Source organism: Oratosquilla oratoria, chromosome 27, assembly GCF_046742065.1.
Source record: "Oratosquilla oratoria isolate Oo_2021 chromosome 27, ASM4674206v1, whole genome shotgun sequence".
In the NCBI taxonomy this organism is placed as follows: Eukaryota; Metazoa; Arthropoda; class Malacostraca; order Stomatopoda; family Squillidae; genus Oratosquilla; species Oratosquilla oratoria.
In genome coordinates, this window is record NC_134803.1 from 16539073 (window position 1) to 16563319 (window position 24247).

The window sequence follows — 24247 nt, forward strand, 5'->3', positions numbered from 1 at the left end:
GTCTTTCGTGAGGCCTGAGAAGTTCCCTGGAGAGGGGTTTTGGACAAGGGGCTCTGGGAATTACCCAGATCAGGCAGCAAAGCTGACTGGGAGGTCTTTAGTGAGGCCTGAGAAGTTCCCTGAAGAGGGGTTTTGATCAAGGGGTGCTTCTGGGAATTACCCGAATCAGGCGGTAAAGCTGCCTGGGAGGTCTTTAGTAAGGCCTGATTAGTTCCCTGGAGAGGGGTTTTGATCAAGGTGTCATTCTGGGAATTACCCAGATCAGGCAGTATAGCTGCCTGAGAGGCCTTCTGAGAGGCCTTTGGAGTCCCCTGGACAGGGGATGAAGAAGCTTTCCGAGATGAAGTCTGAGAAGTTGAATGCACTTCAAGCTCAGAGGGGGAAGGCTGAAGTTTTGGATTGGGATTGGATTTTATAGATTGATTCTTAATTGAATTTCCATTTTTTAGAACATCACTATATTGAGGTCTACTGAACAGAAGTCTTTTTGCCTGGCCAATGCTTAGATGTTCTGCTTGAGCTTTCTCTATAGCTGCTTTTTCCTTTTTAAATGACACATTCTTTATATCTAGCACTATGATTTCCCTTACAATTTATACATAATGTAGGATTAGAACAATCATCTTCATGTTTTTGTAATGAACAGGTTGCACATAGCTGATCTTTTGTGCATACCTTTGATGAGTGACCATAGCCAAAACACTTGAAGCATTGTAGTGGTCTATGCTTAAAAGTTCTGACATGAAATCTTTCTGTCAATGTATATATATTCTGGAATTTGATCATTTTTAAATGTAAAAATAATCATTTTTGACTTTGGTACCTTGAAAAATTTCCAAATTTTATCATCACACATTTCAAGTAGTTCCTCATCAGACAGGTCATATAAATCTTGACTGAAAACTACTCCCTTGGCATAACTAAAATTATAGTGTGGTTTGACCTCTTTTATTATATCTGTGTTTTTAACTTTAGAAATCATGTGCCCTTGTCTATAAAACCTTGTAGAAACCAAAAATCTGTTCTTTCTGAATCTGGTAATATCAGAGTTATTAATTGTTCCTACCATTGATCTCAAATGTTTTTTGAAATGGAAGCTATTACAAAATTCTGAATTTGTTGAAACAATTAGCCACCTGGCAGGTAGAGGTGTCCTCTCAGCACTTCTTTCTGTTGTTTCCTCATTAACTCTATCTGGATAAAATACGTCCACATTAATATTGTGAGGAACTTTTTGAATTAAATTGCATTTTAAGCTCTCCGAAGATGTATGCTTAAAAGCATTAACAGCATCCTTATGAGAAGCAAATTCTATCCATATTCTCCAAGATTCAAAATTTCTAGTTTCACAATACTTTATAGCTTTAATTTTTCCGAACTTTCCAAACATCTCCAAAAATTTGGAACAATTCAAGTCTGAGGGGAGAGAATTAATATAAAGAATTCTCTCGTCTCCATTTGGTACAGTACATGGCAGGTTATCTTCAGGTTTTTTAGGAGCTCCTACTCCTGGAGTGGCAATGTTAGGAGAGGGATTGGGGGGGGGGGGTTTAGGAGGAGGATCAGGTAGTGGTGGGGGTTTAGAATGTGTAGCGTCAACAGCCGCCATGATCGTATATATTCATAAGCCACACCATATATTGAGAAGGAAGGATCAGTACATAGAAGAAGATACTGCAGTTGCCTGATGCCTCAAGCAATAAAAGAAAAGTCTCTGCAGAGTTGGGAGGTTCCAGAAGCAACTATTTACACATGCAGGGTCTCGGAAGTGAGTTAGAGACTTTGTCAACCCGGAAGTTTGTCCTCTTTTGTTTTGTCCCATTTAGGATGGGTCTGGCGTAGTCACTCTGCATGTGTACTGGATAGGGAGAAAGGAAGTCGGCGGCCAAGTACCTACCTCGCAAACATGCATTCCCCAGTCGGTGAGCTTTCGGCCCTCACAGGGAGTAGTGACCTCGCGGTATACATCCCCACTTGACTGGGTTCAGACATGTAGCTTGGGAGGCACCAAGATACCAGAACCTTCCTTAACAAGTATTAGAGAAAGATGGTGAAAAAGGAGAGTAGGGTAGCAAATATGAAGAATAGGGATAGGGGAGTTCACAAAGGAAAAGGGTGAGGGATCCCCTATCTATTCACTACCCCCCCCCCCAAAAAAAAAAAAAAAAAAAAAAAAAAAAATTGGCTCAGTTTTCGTCTGGTAGCTCGGGGCTGACCTCTCCAGTATGGTTGCACCTGGCTGGCACAGCTCAGCCTGTCCTTACTACATGGAAGCCCCCCCACTACATCAAAGTACTGAGCCTCGGGGGGGGGGGGAGAATCTCAGTGTTGTCTCCTAACCTAATTTGGCTTTGATTTTATTTAGTAGTCTCTGGTGGGGCACCTTGTCGAAAGCTTTGCTAAAATCAAAGTAAATAACATTGTAACTATCACTGTTATCTGATGCCTTATATACTTTAGTGCAAAAGGATAGAAGATTATTCACACACGACTTACCCTTGGAGAAACCAAACTGAGTGTCATGAATCGAATTATGTTTCTGTGTTCTCCGAGTCTATTAAGTATTATTAATTCAATAATTTTACCTATCACTGATGTCAAACTGATTGGCCTGTAGTTGCATACAAACGATTTATTTCCTTTTTTAAAAAACAACAATGTTTGCCTGCCTCCAAGCAATAGGCACAAAACCAGTGTCTACTGAATTATTAAATACTTCTGTTAACTGGTCACAGATTTCAAATTTACACTCTTTAAGCACTCATGGAAAATTTTCATCTTGACCCAGAGATTTTGTAGCTTTAAGTTTTTCAATCTGCTTGATTACTTCTACTTTACTAATGCTGATATTAGATAGTCTACTTTCTTCATCCCCACTGAAAATTGGATTGCAGTCAGGTACTTCATCCAACCTCTCCTTAGTAAACACCAAGAGAAAATATTTGTTTACATATCTCACTCATTTTTTCCTCAGATTCTATTATGACGATTTCGTCACTTTGGATTGGGCCTATCCTTTCCTTATTTTTTGTTCTGTAGAGATGAAAGAAGCCCTTTGGGTTGGGTCTTGCTTGTCTGTTAACTTTAATTTCATAGCTACATTTCATTGTGCACGTATTATTTTTAACCAGTTTTACCATATCGTGTTTTTCCCAGTTTTTTTTATTCTTATGTAAAGTCCTCTTTTCATTCCAATCTCATGTTTCAGCCTGTCCATCATCTATCTGGTAGTATTATTATTCTTCCATATTGACTTGAGGGGAATAAATTTATTTTGTGCATCTAGAATTTAATCTGTTAGGTTACAATACATTTTGTCCAAATCAATGACCTGGCTGTTCACCCCATGCCTGCAAGTGACCTGACCCAAGGTACATACCTTTTGTGACCCAACCCTTGACTGTACTAATGATGTTCAGACTGACCATGCATCTGACCCTGTCACGGCCCCCTGGATCAGTCCTGTAGGTGATCAAATGTCTCAAATAGGCTCTCATCTTGTCAAAATTGGCTCTCCTGAAGTCCGGTAGTTGAATGTTATTCATACTTTTTCATTCTTCCCAAATAATATTAAATCTTATTTCTTAATCACTAGAGCCTAGACTATCTCCCACTTTTACATTACTCGTTAGGTGCTCATTATTAGTTAAGAGTAAGTCCAGAATATTCTTTCCTCTCTAAGGATCAGTAAATATTTGTTTTAGGAAATTATCTTGCACCACGTCTAAAAAAAAATTAACTTCTTAATCTACTAAAATTTCCCAATGTTTCTATAACTAAAATCTCCTATGATCACAACAGGGGAACAGTCAGCTCAATGCTGAGGTTAGATCTATATAGGATGTCAATAATAATAAGTTTGTTATTCTTGCCCATAATCTCCACCCAAATAGATTCCGTACTATCCTTTTCCTTAATTGAATTGTTGATAATACAGTTTTTTGTATTTTTAATGAAAAGTACTACTCCCCAACTCCTGCCAACCCTGTCCTTGTGAAAAAACTTATCATTCTATCTCAATTTGTGGAAGGAAATAATTTGATTTATTACAGTTCTGCTGTTTGTTTAGTAAACTTTTAGTTTATCCTCCTTCCATCTGATTTGTTGGTTCTTTACACAGTCCTTCCCTGAGCTGTTTCTATTGCCCAAACTATATTCTGATACTTCCCCTGACTCCAATGTAATCTACCTGAAAAAAACTAGTAGGATGCCTACTTCTCACTCAAGCAATTCAGCAAGGAGCCAAAATCCTCTGGGGGACAAGTGCACCCCGTCCTTTGTACATAGATGATTCTTACCATAAAAGCGACCCCAGCTGTCAACAAATACCCCTCCATTGGCCTTACAATATTTTGCCAATCTGAAATTCATTGCAATAGCCCTGGAATGCCACATTCCTCCAACTCTATGCCTCAGAAGGATTCCACATACAACAGGAACCCCTCCCTTATTCCTAATCATATCTAGTGCATCCCGAAACTGTGCAAAGAATTCCTCACTCCCTAACTTACCTACGTCATTCCAACCAGCACTCAAACAAACAATGGGTTTCACACCTTCCCTGACTATACACTCCTGTCTCTAACATCAACTATCAACACCAACACCCCATAGAAACACACCTGGGTCCTATACTTCCAATCTTTGTCACAGAAGGCCCTATCTAAATAATGCACCTGGCTATCTTCTATAACCAAAATCTTTCCTGTGGGCAGGAACCTAGCAACTGCCCTATCCTTCTTCTCTTGCATTTTCTTCGTTTCTTCTTGTAAACCCATGAGAGCTTGAAACAAGTTTTTGCATTCAAGTGGGACTGGTGAGGGTTTTTTACTCTCTGTGTTTTGTTTGTCATCTTTTTCCACCCAGGTTCTAAACGTGGTTTGTCTTCCGTGTTTTCGATCTTTGAGCGAAGAACTTGATTCTCCTCTTCAAGGCCTCCAACAGTTTTCTCCAAGGCAACAATTCTATTACATAGAGATTGTACCTCTTTGGTGCTGATCATTGAAATACAACCACTCACCATTTCACTGTTTAAAGCAGCTAAGTTGGCCTGACCTGAATGTTGGATATGATTGGAATTTTCTTCCACTGGTCTTGCACTTCCTTGTACATATTAACAAGCTTTAATACTTTTATTTCTTCATGTATGCCTTCCTTACTGCCCATATTATATGCTTATACTATTTTGATTTCTTAATTTCTTTTATTTCTCATTTTTTCTTGTTAGTGCATGTTACCTTTCACATCCTACCATTATAATACATTTCCATTTGCCTACCATTTATCTATACAATCTGAACATTGTAATCATATCATCCTTTTTTCTATCTTTCAATGATGGCAGACCTCGTAATCATCTACCAGGTTGGGAACTTGTTTGGTTGCTACCTTTTATATTATCTCAATCTTGCATATGTTCTTCACATTGTGTAGGAACCACACCACTGATACATATACTAGCCTTGGATATAATGAGGTACCTATGAATTATTTTAGTCTCTTCATCTACATGGTGAAAAGCCACTAAAGTCCCCTGCAGCAATCCAAATCTTTCTCCCCTTTTCCTTCTGTTATGGATTTACTCTCTTAGAATAGTTAAAAGATGCTCTTTTGGAACTATTGCCCATTTCCAAATTTCATTTTACATTCTTGGGTCCATGAGAGTCCACCTCATTTTTCACTTTTCTCTTTACTTTTTTTGCATCATCTGTATATATGTATTTCTCTAATTGTAGTACAGTGAATGGAGCAACTTTTGTGGGTTCTTTTCTCTTACTTTCAAATTTATCATGCCTAGCTCTAAACTCATGCATGGTTCAAACTTGGTCTATATCCTTATTTTCCAATTATCATTCTTAGATTTCAAGTATTATTCCAGCTTGGGCTATATCACCTATTACAATTATTTATGCATCTGTATGGAGAATTATTTCCTCACATCCTTTACACATTTAATCTCTCAATTTGTTCTCATTACCTCATAAAGCCCTTCCTTCCGAAACCAAGAAAGCTCTTCTGCCATTGCAGTTCATCCCCTTTGGCCACCTGAATACTGTAATCATATTACCTCTTTCTCTTTGATCTTCCTCTTCCAATGTTGGCAGATCCAGTGCTTTTAGTCTTTCCTCATATGGACAATTTGTTTGCTGCCATTATTTTCTCAATCTTGCTTATATTTCTCACTCTGTGTGGGGACCATACCACTGATGCATATTCTACTCATAGTTTTGAACAGATTAGGGGTTCAATGAGTTTCTTATTACCCCATCCATATAGTGAAAAACCACTTTAATCTTAAGCAGCAAGCTGTAGGTCTCTCCCACAATCTGCTGATGTATCCGTCAGGTGATAACCTATCTATCTATATACCAAGGGCTTTTTCCTCCTTATAAAGGAGGTAGCCAAGTCAAAAGGCATGTACCCACACCCATCCACCACACTTTCCTCCCTTTCAACTTAGCTTCTCATGGATGGGTCATCCTTGTATCCCACCCACTGCCCTAGGTTAGAAGCAATGCAGCAAGACACAGCACACCCATAGCAAGGCCGCTTAGCTGACTGATGACCCTCCTCTTCGACTCCCATCATGCGAAAAATAATAAAGACAGGGAGAAATCCCTTTGAACTGCATTGAAATATGATTCACACATAACCACTCCCTACTTGACCACCCTAATCCCTTCCCTTCCTTGCATTAGTGTCATCTATACATAGCCATTCTCCACTCACCCCTATCTCCTGCCTTCTCCCTTGCTCAACAGATATTCCCCTCTTGCACAAAGCCCCTTTAACCCCATCAATCCCTCTCATCCTCAGCTGTCACCTCAAATGCACTCCATCGACATCCATATCCTTAAACTAGGTAAATACAGTGTAGAGTCTACTCTTCATTTGTGTAAAAATAGCCAAGTCAAGTGACAAGTTGTCTTTTATCAATATTCCCAAATCTTTCTCATTTGTTTTTTTAATGTATTCACTTCCCAAGGTAATTTTTAAAGACGGTCTTTTGCAGTTATACATTGCTCATTTTGGTACTTTCGATTTTTTTTTTTTTTTTTTTAATAATTTTCCATTCTTTGCTCCATGCAAAAATAGTCTTGATAATTTTGTAATAGACTACAAAGGAGAGCAATTCTCTTGGAGGAAAGTGAAGGGAGCAAGATTTCATTAGTAGATACAATAGTAGAAGTGAGGGAAGTTTTATATCTTTCGAGATCATTGGATGTGACTAAAACTTCATGACATGACAGGATCTCAAACTGTGTGGACTAGATTCAAAGTCCATTCGTTAGAAGAAAGCATAATGCCATTCAATTGGAAAAGGGCTAAAGTGGTGGCAATTCATAATGGTAGAAGGAGAATACAAAGGCAAGCAACCAAACTCTCTATCTTAACCCCTTCCATACGGTGCCGCACACGTAGGCGTCATGAGGAGCAAGTGGATTCGCGATGCTGCCATATCGGCGTCTTGATTATATTTATTGTAGTCGCCCCTGTGTTTTTACATTCTCCCAAATGCGCCCTGAATCCCATTCTCTGTGGTTTTCAAAATTCGCGAGTGAAAGAGAGAACGATCGATATAAGCGGCGACTATATTTTATGATGCGAATATTATTTCGTTACGTCATACGGCTGGCATTGGCTGCTGCCCGCGAGATTTAAGTCCCGTACTGAAGTGGTTAATATCCTTCACTATGTATGGGGAACATACCACTGACACATATTATGGTCTTGGATAGGTTAGGGTTTCATTGATTTGTTTCATCATCCCTTCATCCATAGTGAAAAGCCACTTTAATCTTCTGTAGCAGTCCATATGTCCAACAATCCTGCTATGTCTATCAAGTGACAGGTTGTGTATATTTACCTAATTGTAGTATACAGGAAAGAAGCAATGCTTACTCTATCCCATCTCCTACTCTCCAATTTTTTCATAATGAACTTCATATTCATATATGAGAGGGCTTCAAAATGTTCATGGAAAAAGGACAATATGAAGAAATGGTTTCAGTTCACCTCCTTCCAACCTGAATACTCTTTTCTGAGTTGTACTCTCAGAGGGTGTGTGTATTTACCTAGTTGTATTTTACGGGACTGGAGCTATGCTCGTTACGACCCGTTTTTGTATCTCTCTACATCTAGTTTGGTTTTGAATTTGTGTATATTTCTGGCATTAACTGTTTCACTGTTCCATTTGTTCCAGACATCAATCACTGTGTGTGGGAAGCTGTTCTTTTTCAGGTCTCTTCTATAGCTGTCTTTCTATAGTTTCTTTGTGTGTCCTCTTGTTTCTCTTTTGTCCCATTTTAACAGGTCCCTATCAAGAACTTCCATTCCTTTCATAATTCTAAAGATGGTCGACAAAATGCCTCTCTCTCTTCTCTTTTCTAGTGTTATCAGTTGTAATTTCTCCAATCTTTGTTCATATGTTAAATTTGATAGTGTAGGTGCCATCTCTTCATCCATGTAGTCGAAGGCCACTTTCATAGATCTTAACAAATTGTAAGTCTCTCCAAATATCTTGTTTACATGTTTGTCAGGAGTCAAGTCACTTGAGACAATTACTCCCTGGTCTCTCTCTGATTTCACTTTTTTGACTTCTTTATTTCCAATCATATAGTTTCCTGAGACTTTATTTTTGCCTTTACCGAACTCCATTATGCTACATTTCTTGATGTTGAAATTCATTTCGTGTTTCTGACTCCACTCCCATACTCTATGTAAATCCTCTTGTAACAATTTGTTATCTTCTTGTGTTCTCACTCTCCTGGGCAATTTAGCATTGTCGGCAAAGAAGTTCATGTAACATTTCACTCCATCCATATCATTTATGTATATGGCAAACATTAAGGGAGCTAGAACAGAGCCTTGGGGGATGCCACTAATTACTTCTTCCCATTTCGAGTCTTTTTCTCTAAGAACCACTCTCGTCTTTCTTCCATTTAAAAAGTCATTCATCCATTCCAACAAACTGCCTTGAATTCCTATTTTCTCAAGTGGTACCTTATCAAAAGCCTTTTGCAAATCCAGGAAGGTGCAGTCTGCCCAACCATCTCTTTCTTGAACTATATCAATCACTCTCGAGTAAAAGCATATTAGGTTTGTGGTACACGATCTTCCACTTCTAAATCCAAATTGTTTTGTATCTAATATATTGTTTTCCTCCAAATCTTTGATCCATCTGCTTCTAGTGATCTTTTCACATATTTTGGCTATTGTACTTGTGAGGGATACTGGTCTAAAGTTTGTAGGACTTTCCCTGTTTCCTCCTTTGTGTATTGGCACTATGTCTGCATTTTTCCAATCTTGTGGTACTTTGCCCTCTTTTAATGAGAACTCTATTATCTTGTGTATGATGTAAGCGGAATAGGAAACACAGGAGTCTTAGTCTTGAGTTTCCTATTCCGCTTACATCAACCTGTCAGAATGTCTCAATATCTTGTGTATCTTGTCAATCAGTTCGTCCATGCATTCTTTTAATATCCAATTTGCAATTTCATCAGGACCGTGCGATTTTCTGATATCTAGGCTTTTTATTTGATCTCTTATTTCCTTCTGTGTTATTGTTATTTCCTTCATTTTGGGTGAACTTTCTAACTAATCATTCTCCCAGTGTTGAGAGTTCTCGATTGTAAATATAGACTTGAAATGTCTGATCATAAAATTTGCCATTTCTGTATCATCAGTGAATTCCTTACCTCCTTTGCGTAGTTTTACTATATCATGCTTGTCCTTTGTTTTGTCATTTACATATCTGTAAAACAGTTTTGGTAGATCCTTACATTTATCTATAATATCCCTTTCATATTCCCTTTTTTCCTTCCTGCGTATGTTTACATATTCATTTCTATGTGCTTTGTATGTTTGCCAATTGGATGTTTTTCTATTTTTCTTCCATTTTTTCCAGGCTTTATCTCTCCTTGTTTTAGCCTCACTACATCTTTTGTTGAACCAACATTTTATATATTTCTCCTTGTGCTTTTTTATTGGTATGTATTTATTTACTCCCTCATTGTACTTCTCTTTAAACATGTTCCACTTGTCTTCCATCTTTGTTTTGTCATTTGTGAGCCCATTCCTATTTGCATCTTGGAAAAATTTCTTTAGTTTTTCAAAGTCCGTTCTGTTGTACATAAATCTTCCTTCTCTATGTTTATCATTTCTGTCCATATTGTAATGATCTTTTAATTCAAAGTCTATTAGTATGTGGTCACTTTTTCCAATAGGTGTTTTGTACTCCATTTTGTTTACAATTTCTGGTTCAGATATCAATATTAGGTCTAGTTTTGATGGATCTTCATCATTTCTGTATCTAGTGTTTTCCTCAACCCATTGTGTTGGTGTGTACTTGATAATCATATCCAGTATGGTGTTGCTTCACAGTTCTTCATCTCCTTTGCATATTTTCCTATTCTGAGGATTTCGTCAACTTCTTTTACCAGGTCAATTTCATCATCCTGAATTTCTTTGATAATTTCCTTAACCAGTTCCTTTTCCTCCTTTTCCTTTTGATATCTATGCAGATCATGTTTTTCTTTTATTCCATGTACCACAATGCACTTTCATTTATCTACTGTGTCTCTAACTAGACTTGGTTTCTCTTTTATTATTTTAATAACTGTCTCTTTTGTGTTTTCTTCCATTTGTTCTTTAAGTATTTTTTTAAAAGATACCTCTTGGTTTTCCCTTTCTACTTTCCACTGATTTTTTATTTCGATGAGATCCTCTTCCTTAATAGACTCTGCCACCTTTCCAGTCACAACTTCTAACTGCTCTTTCTTGCTGTTGTCCTCGTTTTTCAGTTGTTCATTTTCTTATCCATTTCATTCCATAGTTCATTCAATTCTCTTATTGTTTGATCATTACTTTTTCGTAGTGCAGCGAGTTCTTTATACATAGCTTGGTAGTCTAACTTTAAGTCTTAAATTTCCTCCATCAATTCATTTATTTCCCGATTCCTTAGTACATTACTGTATCTATTTTCTCTGTCAATATCCAGACTTCTTCCCGTATCATTAGCATTTCTTTGCAACCCCGAAAATATGTTTCTATTCCGTCTTGGAACAATCCTCGGGGTATCCGCTGTACAGACGCGTTTCGGGATCACATAAATTGGGCTCTCTACAAGACTTACCTCTAGTTCACGTTCCCATTTAGCTGTCCTATCATCAGTTTCATTTTTCTTTTCCATTATTACCAGAAAGTAAAATTCATTTCACAAAATAGAACAAATAGAAAAATACTATACGGTCTCACGGCATCGTCTGACCACGTAAAAATAACAATGGTTTCCTCGATGTTTACACCAAAACTGCTAGGTATTGTTATCCACAGCATTATCTATAGATTGGGCCATATACAAGTTTGAGCTCTCATCTAGGAGAGTAATTGCTGTCAATCTCAAGTACAACATTAGATCTAATGGTGGTATTCTTGAAAAAATTCTTTCCTTATATAAATCTTATATAAATCCTTGGAAGGGAAAGATTCATATAAGGAAAGAATTTTTTTTAAGGAATACCACGATAAGAATCTTATGATGGTATTCTAAAAAAAAATCTTTCCTTATAATCTTTCTCTTCCAAGGATTTATATAAAATTTATATATGGAGAGATTTTTTTAAATATAACCATAAAACTGTGGTAAATCTCATCTTCCTTTCCTTATTTCTGATGTCTCATAATTTTTTAAACTGCATTTGTTCCTCTTGTAAGTTTAACCACACTTTTATGTGCTTGTTTAAGTTCTCCACATATTTTCTTAATTTCCACTAACCTTCTCACTGCTTAGTTTCACATCATCTTCCAAGTTACTTTTCTCTTCTTTTAAATTGATATAATCACCCTTAACTCTTCTAATTCCCTTTCATACGATTCCTTTGAACTTGTCATCTCGTTCATTTTGCAAAACCATCTATTTTAGCCATTTGGTCACCTGCCTGTTTCTTGGTTATTTTCATTTTCAGTTCTTCTAAATTAGCAAGCTCAATTGTGAATCTTCTGTGGTTACTATCTTGTTCCTGTTCACTATTAATCCCCAATATTCTCTCTCTCTCTCTCTTTTTCCCCTTTGGTCACCAAGTTTTAAATTGTGTTCTTGGTTATAATTTCACTTACCCTATGGCATTTTTTATTGCTTTCCATTATTCTAATATGAAATACACTCTTCACAGATCAGGAACCCCATGTTCCACATTCCAAACCTATTTACTATTTAGTACAATTTTACTAGACTTCTAGGGCTGGGTTGTACATCTGCTCTCTCCATCTGCCAAATGAGTAGGGATCTCCCTTCTTCTGATATCCTAAGTCTTAACTAGGCCTACTCATCTCTATCCTTCACATGGCAACATTCAAAATAAAATATGTAGTATGTAACACCAGGTGAAGGGTATACATAAATGTAATTACAGAAGGAAAACTAAAAATGTCCCACACCACCTGCTTTTCTAAATGGTGTTGCCTCATTATCAACATTTTTAAAATGGACACAATGCTCTGAACGAGAATGCACATTATAAACAACACCAAAATTTATTGTTCATTATAAAAGCTTTCATTATCAAGGACTAGTCACCTCATATTCTGGAAAAGATACATGTTACATTATGTTGTGGTAAATGCCTGAGGTTGTATCCAGCTGAGGAGTAAGCCCTAACCTGTATAAGAATTTTCAAAGAAAAAGACGCCATTCGAGCTAGGATTCAATCTTAAACACATATTACGCTTAATTATCAAACTAATAATACAATGCACTCATGAACTAGTGATTCAAATAAATGGACAACACAGACAATTTTGATTAACTCAAGTATCATTTTCACATTACAACTATAGCAGATTAATTTTTCATTGGCTCAAAAAGATTACAAATAGCACTGCAATCCATCATCTTGCCTACATCATGAGACTATACTGAATGGTCTTTAGTGAATAACAACTCACCAGTTTCTGCTGTGGTCTCCTTAACAACATCTGGAACTCCTTCATTCAGATTATCTTGGACTGTTTGCAGCACACTTCGCATATCACTCTCACTAAGTACCAACTTACCATATGAAAGAAATGGAAAAATATCAATAAATAAAGTTTTCTTTGGATGAATTACATATATGTAAATATATATTATACAGTATATATATATATATATACAGGTCATCGTCGACTTACGACCTATGCGACTTATGACTGCTCGACTTTACGACCACGAGATAGTGCAATAATATTTAACATTTAATAGAGTAATAGAATTCCAATGTTATGCCTGGCAGTGCAGTACAATTACTTTGCACGCCGCGAGACGCGAGTACGATAGTTTTGGCAGGTTACCGGCAGCGTCAGCTTCCCTCTCATTCAGGAGCATGTGGTATTTCTGACTTCATTCATGACAAGGATTATATCTTTAAATTTTTTGTGCTTCAAACCCCCATCAAGATGTCTAAAAGAAAATGATCTTTCGATATTTCCAAGCCTGCCAAGAAACAAAGAAAGTTTATTGATCTTGACACGAAAATGAAAGTGATAAAACATTATGAAGGAGGGAAGAAAGTTAATGTGATAGCACGTGAACTTCAGTTATCACATTCTACAGTGTCGATAATTTTAAAAGACAAAGAGAGGATCTCAATTTTGCCTTGGATTTTATATTTTAATATGTTTTGCAATTAATAAAATGTAACAGTAAATTTTTTTTATGCCTAGTCTGTTGTCGATAACAATATGTTCGGTACAGCATTTTGTATTTTTGTTTTGCAATATTTTCGGTACAGTACGTAAACGAAAAGAATGTTTTGAAATATTTTTTTCCTAATTTTGCCTTGCATTATGTATTTTTATGTTTTGCAATCAATAAAATGTAACAGTAAACTTTGTTTAAGCCTAGTCTGTTGTCGATAACAATATTTCCGGTACAGTACGTAAACGAAAAGAATGTGTTTTGAAATAAAAAAAAATCCTAATTTTGCCTTGCATTTAGTATTTTTAATGTTTTGCAATTAATAAGATGTAAACTATACAGTACAATGATTTTAATTTAACCAACAAAAAGTATTTGTAGGTCAAAGATGACAGGACTTTATTCAGTATGCGTAGGCCTAGGCTACGTTTCCTAACGACAATTATAAAAAGAATAATGAATAATAAACAACGTAGCTCAAAGATAAGATTTTATTCAGTATGCATACGTTTCCTAAAGAAAGTCTGATGATAGAATAATAAAAATGTTAAAAAATACAGTATTAAATATCATAGGTCAAAGATGATAGGGTTTTATTCAGTATGCTTAGGCCTAGGCTACGTTTCCCAAAGAAAATCAGATAAAATTATAAAAAAAGGTTTAAAAAATACTATACAACATAGTTCAAAGATGCTAAGACTATTTCAGTATGCTAAATATAGTATAGAATATACATGTATACAGTAACAAAAATAACATTTAAAGGGTAATATATACTGTATATATATAAAGTCCGACTTGCGTCCAGATCGACTTACGACCTGTCTGTCGGAACCGAACTCGGTCGTAAGTCGACGACTACCTTATATATATATATATATATATATATACAGCCACTATCCGAGTTACAACCTAGATAGGTTCCGACCAACCAGTCGTAAGTCAGATTGGTCGTAAGTCGGATCCTATTCAAAATGGCTGACACGTGGGTTCTACTCTAGGATACATGATATCAATCTGTTGCATTTTTAAGTAACTTTTTCTATTGAATACTATTAAACACAAGCTGTTTACTGTTTATTTATCAATGCTTTTTAGTTTCATTTTTATAATTTTTTCTATTTTTTTATGTTTTAATACTGTACTGTATTTCAGTATATATATGTATGCAGGTACTGTATGTATATACTATACCTGTATATACACACACATACACACACACATGTATTAGATATAACCTTGCTTACCATTTTTAAGTTTTTTAAATTGTAGTTTCCTTTTAATAATTTTTTCTTAATTCTTCAATTGTTGTATGTACTCTAAATATATGTGAATTTTAAGATCTATTTTTCTCATCCATTTCAATCCATTCTAAGTGCGAGATATAGGTACAGTACATTTGTCTTTGTATACAGCATTGAGTAAAAGCAGCAATGACTGCAACAGCACTGTAGGAGAGAAGCCAAAGGCAGAGTATGGGATCCAATGTATTTAACGTTGCGCCCAGCAGGGCTTCTCCCGAAATAACATGGTGGACTTTTTTAAGGCTATCGACCCATAAGGGGTCATTAAGCCTGGTGTGAAGTTGTTCAGTGTCTACTTTTTTTTTTTTTTTTAAACACCAGTTTCATGTTCGTTTCTCCCCGCAAGCTCGGGTTATATAAGGAGTCAGATGTTTGTCCACTATGTTATTTCTGAAGAAGCCCTGGTGGGCTTAAACGTTAAATACATTGGATCCCATACTCTGCGTTTGGCTTCTCTCCTACAGTTGTATACAGAATTGTTTTCAGTTGCTTAGTTGTTAATATGATATGGTAAGTTAAAGAAAGAAAATACTCATTATAGTGTATTTGTATTAGTAAACTCATAATAGGCATCTGCTAGACGTGGTCGTAAGTACATAAATATCCTTCATCCATAATTTATCAAACTCTTCCACAAATGCCTTAGCTGCAGGCGCATCACTGCTAGCAGCCTCACCTTTCGACAACACGTGGTGAACCTGGTAACGCTCTCGAAAGCAACGGAACCACCCAGCACTCACTATGAACTCATGTGAAGCATATTCTTCACCTGCACGTTCTTTCAACATGTGAAATTAACTTGTAGCCTTACTTTGCACTGCTTGCAACATCACTCTCACATTTCTTTGCCTATTATCTTCCAACCACGTGTATAGCAACTTTTTCATCTCTGCCATAACTGCCGTACGCGATGCCAGTTGCCACAACTATCTTACGCGCTGTGCTGCCAGACATGTACAGTAAACTCATAATAGGCATCTGCTAGATGTGGTCGTAAGTACGGGTGGTCGTAACTCGCAAACGTCATAACTCGGATAGTGACTGTATATACAACCACTCCTCGTTTAACGACGACAATTGGGACCAGAGCGCCGTCGTTAACCGAATTGGTCGTTAAGCGAAAGTGTATACATATACGTACATGTACTGTATGTACAATGTCCAGCAATACATGTATCTTTATTTTCGTGTATTTTCCCTCTTTTATACAGTACATTAAAGCTTTATTTGTTTATTTACGGTGGTTAGGTTCCTAAAATTACCGTATATGACCAAATCCGCATATGCTGACATTCCATATTGAATACCGGGGTATTTTTTTAGTTTTGACCATGGGCCCAATTTAGCAATAGAAAATTAATCATTAATTTTGTAAATTAAAATGTATCAACGTAATATGCAATTTTGTGAGCAGAAATGAAAGTAAAAAATACCTTGCTACAAGAAAATATGCTAATGAACGAAGTCGGTAGCATAGGCTCGGGACGCCATCTTGTCGTCTGCCAACGTCTCTCACGACGACGACAACGAGGACGAGCCGGATGACATTTAATTTGTAGGTAATGATTTATAAAACACAGGTTAGGTTAGTTTAGTTTAGGTTAGACGAATTAATTTATCATCCTTTCATTTCTTCGACATCGGCATCTATCATAACAAACATGGTGTACCATTCGTCCGACATGACTTCGTTACTTACGAAATCTGTTTTAGCATTTTTTTTTTTATTTCTGCTCACAAAATTGCATATTACGTTGATACATTATAATTTACAAAATTAATAATTAATTTTCTATTGCTATATTGCGCCCATGGTCGAAACTAAAAATTTACCACTACCGGTATACACTGTACCCCAGGTAGTTTTTGCAGCTTGCAGGATGGTAATGTAGACCTAAGCTTCAGAACACTTTACCTCACAGCTAATATCCACCGTACAAGCTCATTTATAACATCATACAAATTTGCCTCAGCCAACTTAATTATCGTACACGACGTCGTAACTTCAGGAGATTTACGTTAAACGACGTCATAAAGCCCGTCGTTACTCCGAGTTGTCGTTAACCGAGTAGGTCGTTAAACGAGGAGTACCTGTATATATATATATATCATCATCATAAATTGGGGGTATACACCATGGAGTGCATTACTTTACACACACTTCATGAAAGTACTGGAAATGGGGAACAGCTGCAAAAGATTAACTTTAAACTATTCCTTACTTCCTTTCTACCAAAAAATTATCTGATATTCCACCACTCTCTCCCCTTAGAACAGGTACATCTCTAACTCTTCCTACTCTATTCCTGGTTACCATGATATAGTCCATTAATGCTCTATCTACCACCCTTCCATTCACCACCCTCTCATATGTGTACTTATGCTTGACTTTCTTCCTAAACATTGTATTTGCTATCATCAACTCTCTTTCGAGACACATCTCCACCATCAACTCTCCACTACAATTTTTTCCTAGAACTCCACACTTCCCAAACACTCGGTCTAGTGGTTCATTTCCTACCCTGGCATTATGGTCTCCCAATACTACATTGATATTTCTCCCTAAACCCTCTATGCACTCGTTTAAATCCATCCAAAAAGCCTCCCTTTCCTCTACAATCTTCTCACTACCAGGCCTATATGCACTAACAAAAACCCACATCTCCCTTCCCAGCTTCACCTTCATCCACATTAACCTTGAAGAAACCTCCTTCCACTTCACTACATGCTTACCTATCTCTTCATTTACTAGTATAGCATCTCCTTCTCTCTCAAGTACACTCACAAACTCACACTCTCCCCTCCCTTTCAACTTAGGTTTCACTCAATGCCAACACATCCATCTTTCTTCTGACAAATGTACTGCCTATCTCTTTCCCCTTACTCTCATCTGTGCCTATTATACCCACATTTATCTTCAACTTCCTTCTTTTACACACCTTCCTAAACTCTGTCACTAACTTCCTCAACCCCTCCTCTGATCCTACTACAAGCGCAGTGTCGTCAGCAATTAACAACTGGCTTATCTCTCACTTTTCTCTCTCTCTCTCTCTCTCTATATATATATATATATATATATATATATATATATACACACACACCTACCAGTAGCTATATATGTTAGTTATGGACAGAATCATTGTTTAATACAACCAGTGACAGAAATCACCATACACCCCTGGAGAATTCCCTTTTTGATGGTGAAAACCTTTTCTAAATGCTTTGATATTGTTTAATAAATGAATATGAAAGATTGAATGTTGCACCCCAATTAGCTACTCTCAACTCCCCAGCATTCCATGCCATATTCTTATTGTTTATATTTGAACCTATTATTATTTTGTGTAGTGTATATTACTATTTTGCTTGTTTTTAATTAATTTTATCAACATTAATTAATCTAATATTTTGTGCATTGTATATTACTATTTTGGTTGTTTTTAATTATTAATCAATTAATCATTTTTAGGGTGTGAATTAGGAAAAAATATATAGTTTCCAGTGCTGGCACAGCTGAGATGTGTAGGCCTCACAGATAGGTACAAGGAATACAAATTAGGTTCTCTGGGAAATCTCACAGATATATTGGGTCATGAATGGTGGGTCATGGATAGGCGGGGTTTCACTGTATGTATACCACACACTTGTAATTTTGTCTTTTATGGATTACCACAATAAAGAACTTTCTAAACTTCTTCCTGAGCACTCATATGTCAGTCCTTTCTTTCCAGAGCTTTTCTTTAATTCCTTATCTTAATATCACTGTCAATTTGTTTTTGGCTGTCACATGGTTTCGTTCAAATAAGGATCAGCTCATACAAATTTGCAATTCCAAATTCCTACTCACCTTAATGGGTTTGAGGTTTGCCTTAACATCAACTTCAGGATGTTCCTTGTACCAGCCAATACTGAGGTTCCTGATAATGCCAATGTCAAGGTTCACTGGTTCCAGCAACAGGCTCTCTGTCTTAACAGCCATTGAGGCCTCCATCAGCTCCACACTGTTGGAATGCAGCAATTCAAATGGGTTAATCCATTTGCAAATCCAATTCATTCAATATAATGACCTACTTCATATAATTTGCTTTGTCACTACATATTCACTGACATACATAACCTAATACTTAAAATTATTAATTTCCTCAAGCCTCTCATCCTACATCATCACCCCCTGTATATCTCATCAATATTTTTGCCCCATATTCATATGGAGGAATTTTAAAATGGGCATCTTTCCCCTTTGGTGCAGGAGGGGGGGGAGGAGCAGAAAAATGCCACCACTGTGTTCACATATGTCATAGAAAGCAATTAAATGGTACAGTGAGAGGACTTGACATAACCCACTGAGCTTTTCTCCTATGAAAAGCAAAGGCACAAAAAGGTTTAGAAAAAGGACTCCAACCAGAACCAAAGTAATTGAGTCAATGAATATGTTTTACATAGTAAAAGGGAAGAGATTGGTAGCATATTTGTGAGAAGACAGAAAAATGTATAAGCATTGAATAAAATTAAACTAAAAAGGAAAGGTAACTTAGGAGTTCAAGAGTGCAGTGGGTAAAGAAGGGAAGGAGTGACAATTATAGTAAATGATAAGATAGTTATGTGTATTGTCACAAATGAGACTCAAGTTGATGTATCAAGTCTCGGCTGTGACTCATACAGATCCTACAATCCAGTCTCTAGTATGTCTATTTGCCTTTTATTAATAGGATAAATTTCATTTTGTGAGGACAAGGAAAGATGGAGTACAACTAATTTAATTTATATAATAAAAAAAATATCTTAAACTCGCATTATCATTGTTATAGTGACCTCCGACCTTGGCATTGGGAGGTTCTAGTAGTGTATTCCTCCACCATCTGGCTTGCAAATCTCCTGTAACTGGTTAACTTTTGTAAATTACTTATGTTTTTAACCCTCAATCTTATTATCTAATTTAAAATAACCTAATATTATAATCAATTTACTAAGAAGGTGAGCTCTGTGGCTCTAGCTATGATGTGGCTTGGTGCCATACCTGCATCCCTTTGTGTCAGTGAACATGACATATCCTCCTTCCCCTGATAAAAAAATTTAAGCCTGTGAAGCAAGGCTTGAACATTTTGTATCAGGACATGACAAGGCATCAGCTACCACATTTGTTTTCCCTGGGATATGTTGAATACTTTGATCACATACCTGGAGGGCTAATGCCCATCTGGCTAATCTATCATTCTTTGTTTATCCACCTATGATATACCTCAAGGGGTTATGATCACTTAGGATCATTTACTTTTTGTCCAGGATTTATTATTATTTATTGAGGATTATTTGGCATCAGAACATCTATGGTCATTGATGCCACTATCACATACATACATACATACATATATACCAAAGGCTTTTTCCCCCTTACACAAGGGGTAGCCAAAAAGAAAAAGGCATAGAAATCACTCCCACCCATTTAATTTCTCATATATTCCACTCCCCTCCACCCTCCTCCCTCCCTCCTATCTTGACACCTCATGGATGATGGGTCATCCCTGCATCCTGTCTACTGCCCTGTGTCAGAAGCAGTGTTGCAAGACACAGCACATCCACAGCAAGGCCGCTTCATAAATTCGGCGACCCCCCCCCCTCTCCGTCCCCTCATGCAAGAAAGGAGAAGATGGGGAGAAATCCCTTTGGGCTGCATCAAATATTTTACTCATACATACTTCCTCACTTCCCTTCCCCCACCTACTCCCCCTCATACATCACAGCATCATCTACACACAACCTTTCTCCATTCACCCCTATCTTCTGTCCTCTTCCATCCTTCCTCTACAGACATTCCTCTCTTTTGTTAAGCCCCTTTCACCCCATCCATCCATCTCATCCTATGATGCCCCTTCATATTCACTCCTTCCACCTCCGCCTTCCACACCTCTTTCACTAATCTTTCTTCACTCATTCTTTCCATGTGTCCAAACCATCCTAATACTCTTTCATCAACCCTATCTCCCAGCTCCTTTTCCACCCCTGTTCTCCTCCTTACCTCCTCATTTCTCACTCTATCTAGCCTAGTAACCCCTATCATACTTCAGACATTTCATCTAAAACACATTCAAACTCCTTCTCTCTTCCTCTCTCATGTTCCATGTTTCTGCCCCGTACATTGCTGTTGGCACAATCACTCCTTCATATTGTGGTAATTGGTTTGACGATGGCATCATCACCACTAGACAGTGATACTAGTCGATACTAGTTTTCGTCATCGCATCGCGCGCTGGGCACCTTATCAAGCCATAACACTTTCTGTCTCGTGAGGTCGTCCTTTCTGTAATGGATTTGTGACCTCTGACCCCCCGTATGAACCGAGCCTTGTTTAAGGAAAGCAGGAGTGTTGGACGAAGCGTGTGTTTCCCACACGTGTCCATTGGCCCTTTCTACCATACAGAGAGATTCTTAGCCAATCATAATTAGTTGTAGGAGGAGCTTATATCATTAAGAGCTTTCTTCCTAGCCAGCATCAAAGTAAAGTTCAGTCTGCTCGGACACCCAAAAATATTCAGTTCAAAGTTGTCAGAGCTCTAAACTATTACCACAGAGTCAAAGTCATATATCAGTTCATGAAGAAAGTACATATCTGAGAGCGAAGTATTTGTTCGTTGAGTGCTCTCAGAGATTAGCTGTCACAGTTGGAACTACAACCAGGATATTCATACAAGGTCGGTGTCTATTAATTAAGTCCAGCCTCCCACACCCGCACACCCGTACACATCACAGTCGTCTATCTTGACTTTCAAGTAATAATATCAAAATAATAAAAGTCACATATTTGAGAAACACTAGTCTCATTCACCACCAAATGTGAAGTGATAATTTCTTGTATATACGTCTGCTCGTACTCCTTGTGATCTAAACTATCTTGGCCAGCTACCACCTACCTATCTATATATTAATATCTAGTCGTAAACAAGGAGCGCGACAATATAACCTCCTCTTAGCATCCATTCCAAATGTCTATTCCTCATTACACTTTTTAATCCACCAAGGCATTTACTCGCTTCTCTCAATCTACATTCTACCTCCACCCCCACTCCTCCCTTTCCTGTCACATTTGCACCCAAGTATCTAAAACTATCCATTTTCTCCAGTTTATCACCCTTAATGCTCACATCCAGCCTTCTATCACACTCTCCCCTTGTACATCTCATCACCTTGCTTTTGCCCACATTTATCTTCAGCTTCCTTCTTTCACACACCTTCTCAAACACTGTCACTAACTTAGTCCCTCCTCTGATCCTGCTACAAGTGCAGTGTCGTCAGCAAACAACAACTGGCTCATCTCCCACTTTTCTCCATTTTCTTTAATCATCTCCAACCCCTGACCCACTACCCTTGCATTCACCTCTTGCACCACCCCATCCATGTAAAGATTGAACAGCCAGGGTGACATAACACACCCCTGACGAAGTCCCACCTTTACCTCAAACTATTCACTCTCTCCATTTCTAATCCTAACACAAGCTCTACTACTCTCATAAAAACTCTTGACTGCTCTTAACAGCTTTCCTCCTATCCCATATATCTGCAGTACCTCCCACAGTGCTTTCCTGTCTACCCTGTTGTAAGCCTTTTCCAGATCCATAAAAGCCAAAAAAACATCCTTACCTTTTCCTATAGCTTTCTCACATATCTGTCTTACCACAAAAATCTGATCTACACATCCCCTACCTGTCCTAAAACCACACTGTTCCTTACCAATTACTCCCTCTGTTCCTCTCCTAATCCTCTCATTAGGTTAAATATTTTTATTTCTATATTGTTATAGAGAGTAGGTACTATACCTTAGAAATATATATTTTAAAACAATTAACATTTTAACAGATATATATTCAAACTTTTATACTTAACTTATAAATTAGTTATCATTTTGATTGATACACTGTATTTAAAAGGTTTTAACTAATGCTGCATTAAAGTTGATTAAGAAAATATAGAAATAAAATTTAAAACTTGGCATTCTAAATCTTATCAAGAATGCAAATTTCTTTAAGAAAATTAAAAAGGAGATCAATATCACATTCAGCAGCTAAAATCTTAATCAAAGTATATCTGGCATTATTATTTTTACAATTGTAAAAGTAATGTTCTCTAGCCGCCATTAGACTTGGGCATTCAACTAAAATATGTTTGATTGTCAATGGGACAATGCAATCATTACAATTTTATTTATTATTTATTGGGGATTATTTGGCATCAGAACATCTATGGTCATTGATGCCACTATTAATTAGATTAAATATCTTTATTTCTATATTGTTATAGAGAGTAGGTACTATACCTTAGAAATATATATTTCAAAACAATGAAAATGGGAAAATGCAATCATTACAAAATGGTTGAGGTACTCTGTTCATTAGGAAGCTGTGCATCAGTCTAGTGTGACCGATTCTTAATCTGCATAATATAACTTTTTCTCTAGGTAAATCTGAATATTTATGAGGGCAAGAGGTGATAGCTATGTCCTTCATTTTCTGGTCTTCTAGTTCCCAGTTAAAGTTCCAGACTTCCTGAAGTCTTGACTGAATGACAGGATAAATATCTCTGACTGGTAGAGCGAGGTTATTCCTGGGAGTAACTCTAGCTGCATGTTTTCCTAAGGCATCCGCTTTCTCATTCCCACTAACTCCCACATGGGCAGGGACCCAACAGAACTTTATGTTTTTGCCTCTCATTTCTATTAAATACAACCATTCTGATATTTCTATTACCAGTGGGTGATTTGAGTTAATGTGAACTATTGCCTGTAGTACACTTTCTGAGTCACTATAAATTACAAAACTATTTCTGTTGTGCATCATAATTTCTTTGAGTGCAGTTAAGATTGCGTACAATTCTGCTGTAAAGATAGAGGCCTGTTCAGGTAAACTTACACTTTGAGTAAGATTTGGAAAGACAACTCCAAATCCAGTGCCCACACTGGACTTGGAGCCATCAGTAAAAATTGGAATGGATTCTTCATGAATTTCCATGTGTCCTTTTCATCTCTGTGGAAATTTCTTTCTTTGAACTGAATATACATTTACAAAATTCTATAGATGGAAGCTTCCATGGGGGTACCGTTGAGTATTTAACTGGTAAAATGTTAATTTTTGGGATCTCTAATTCCTCAAAAAAAATTGAAACTCGATATTCAAAAGGCTTAGGGAGTCTGGGATGATCAAGATAAAAGTTATAGTATTTTTTATTAGAAACCACTTCACGTACAAGAGATTTAGGAATTCTCTGGATTCTATGCCAG

General features: G+C 37.0%; 1 protein-coding gene across 11 annotated transcripts in view; it reads right to left on the minus strand.

The window, feature by feature from the left end:
* The window catches only part of Vps13 (vacuolar protein sorting 13C), a 1483510-nt gene that overhangs the window by 716265 nt on the left and 742998 nt on the right, over positions 1-24247 (minus strand). For all 11 annotated transcript variants that reach the window (XM_076210284.1, XM_076210280.1, XM_076210283.1 and 8 more), the window contains 2 exons: positions 18827-18980; positions 12946-13048 (listed from right to left, as the gene is read on the minus strand). In XM_076210284.1, the coding sequence (XP_076066399.1) occupies positions 12946-13048; positions 18827-18980 (257 nt within the window). The remainder of the gene's footprint in view (positions 1-12945; positions 13049-18826; positions 18981-24247) is intronic.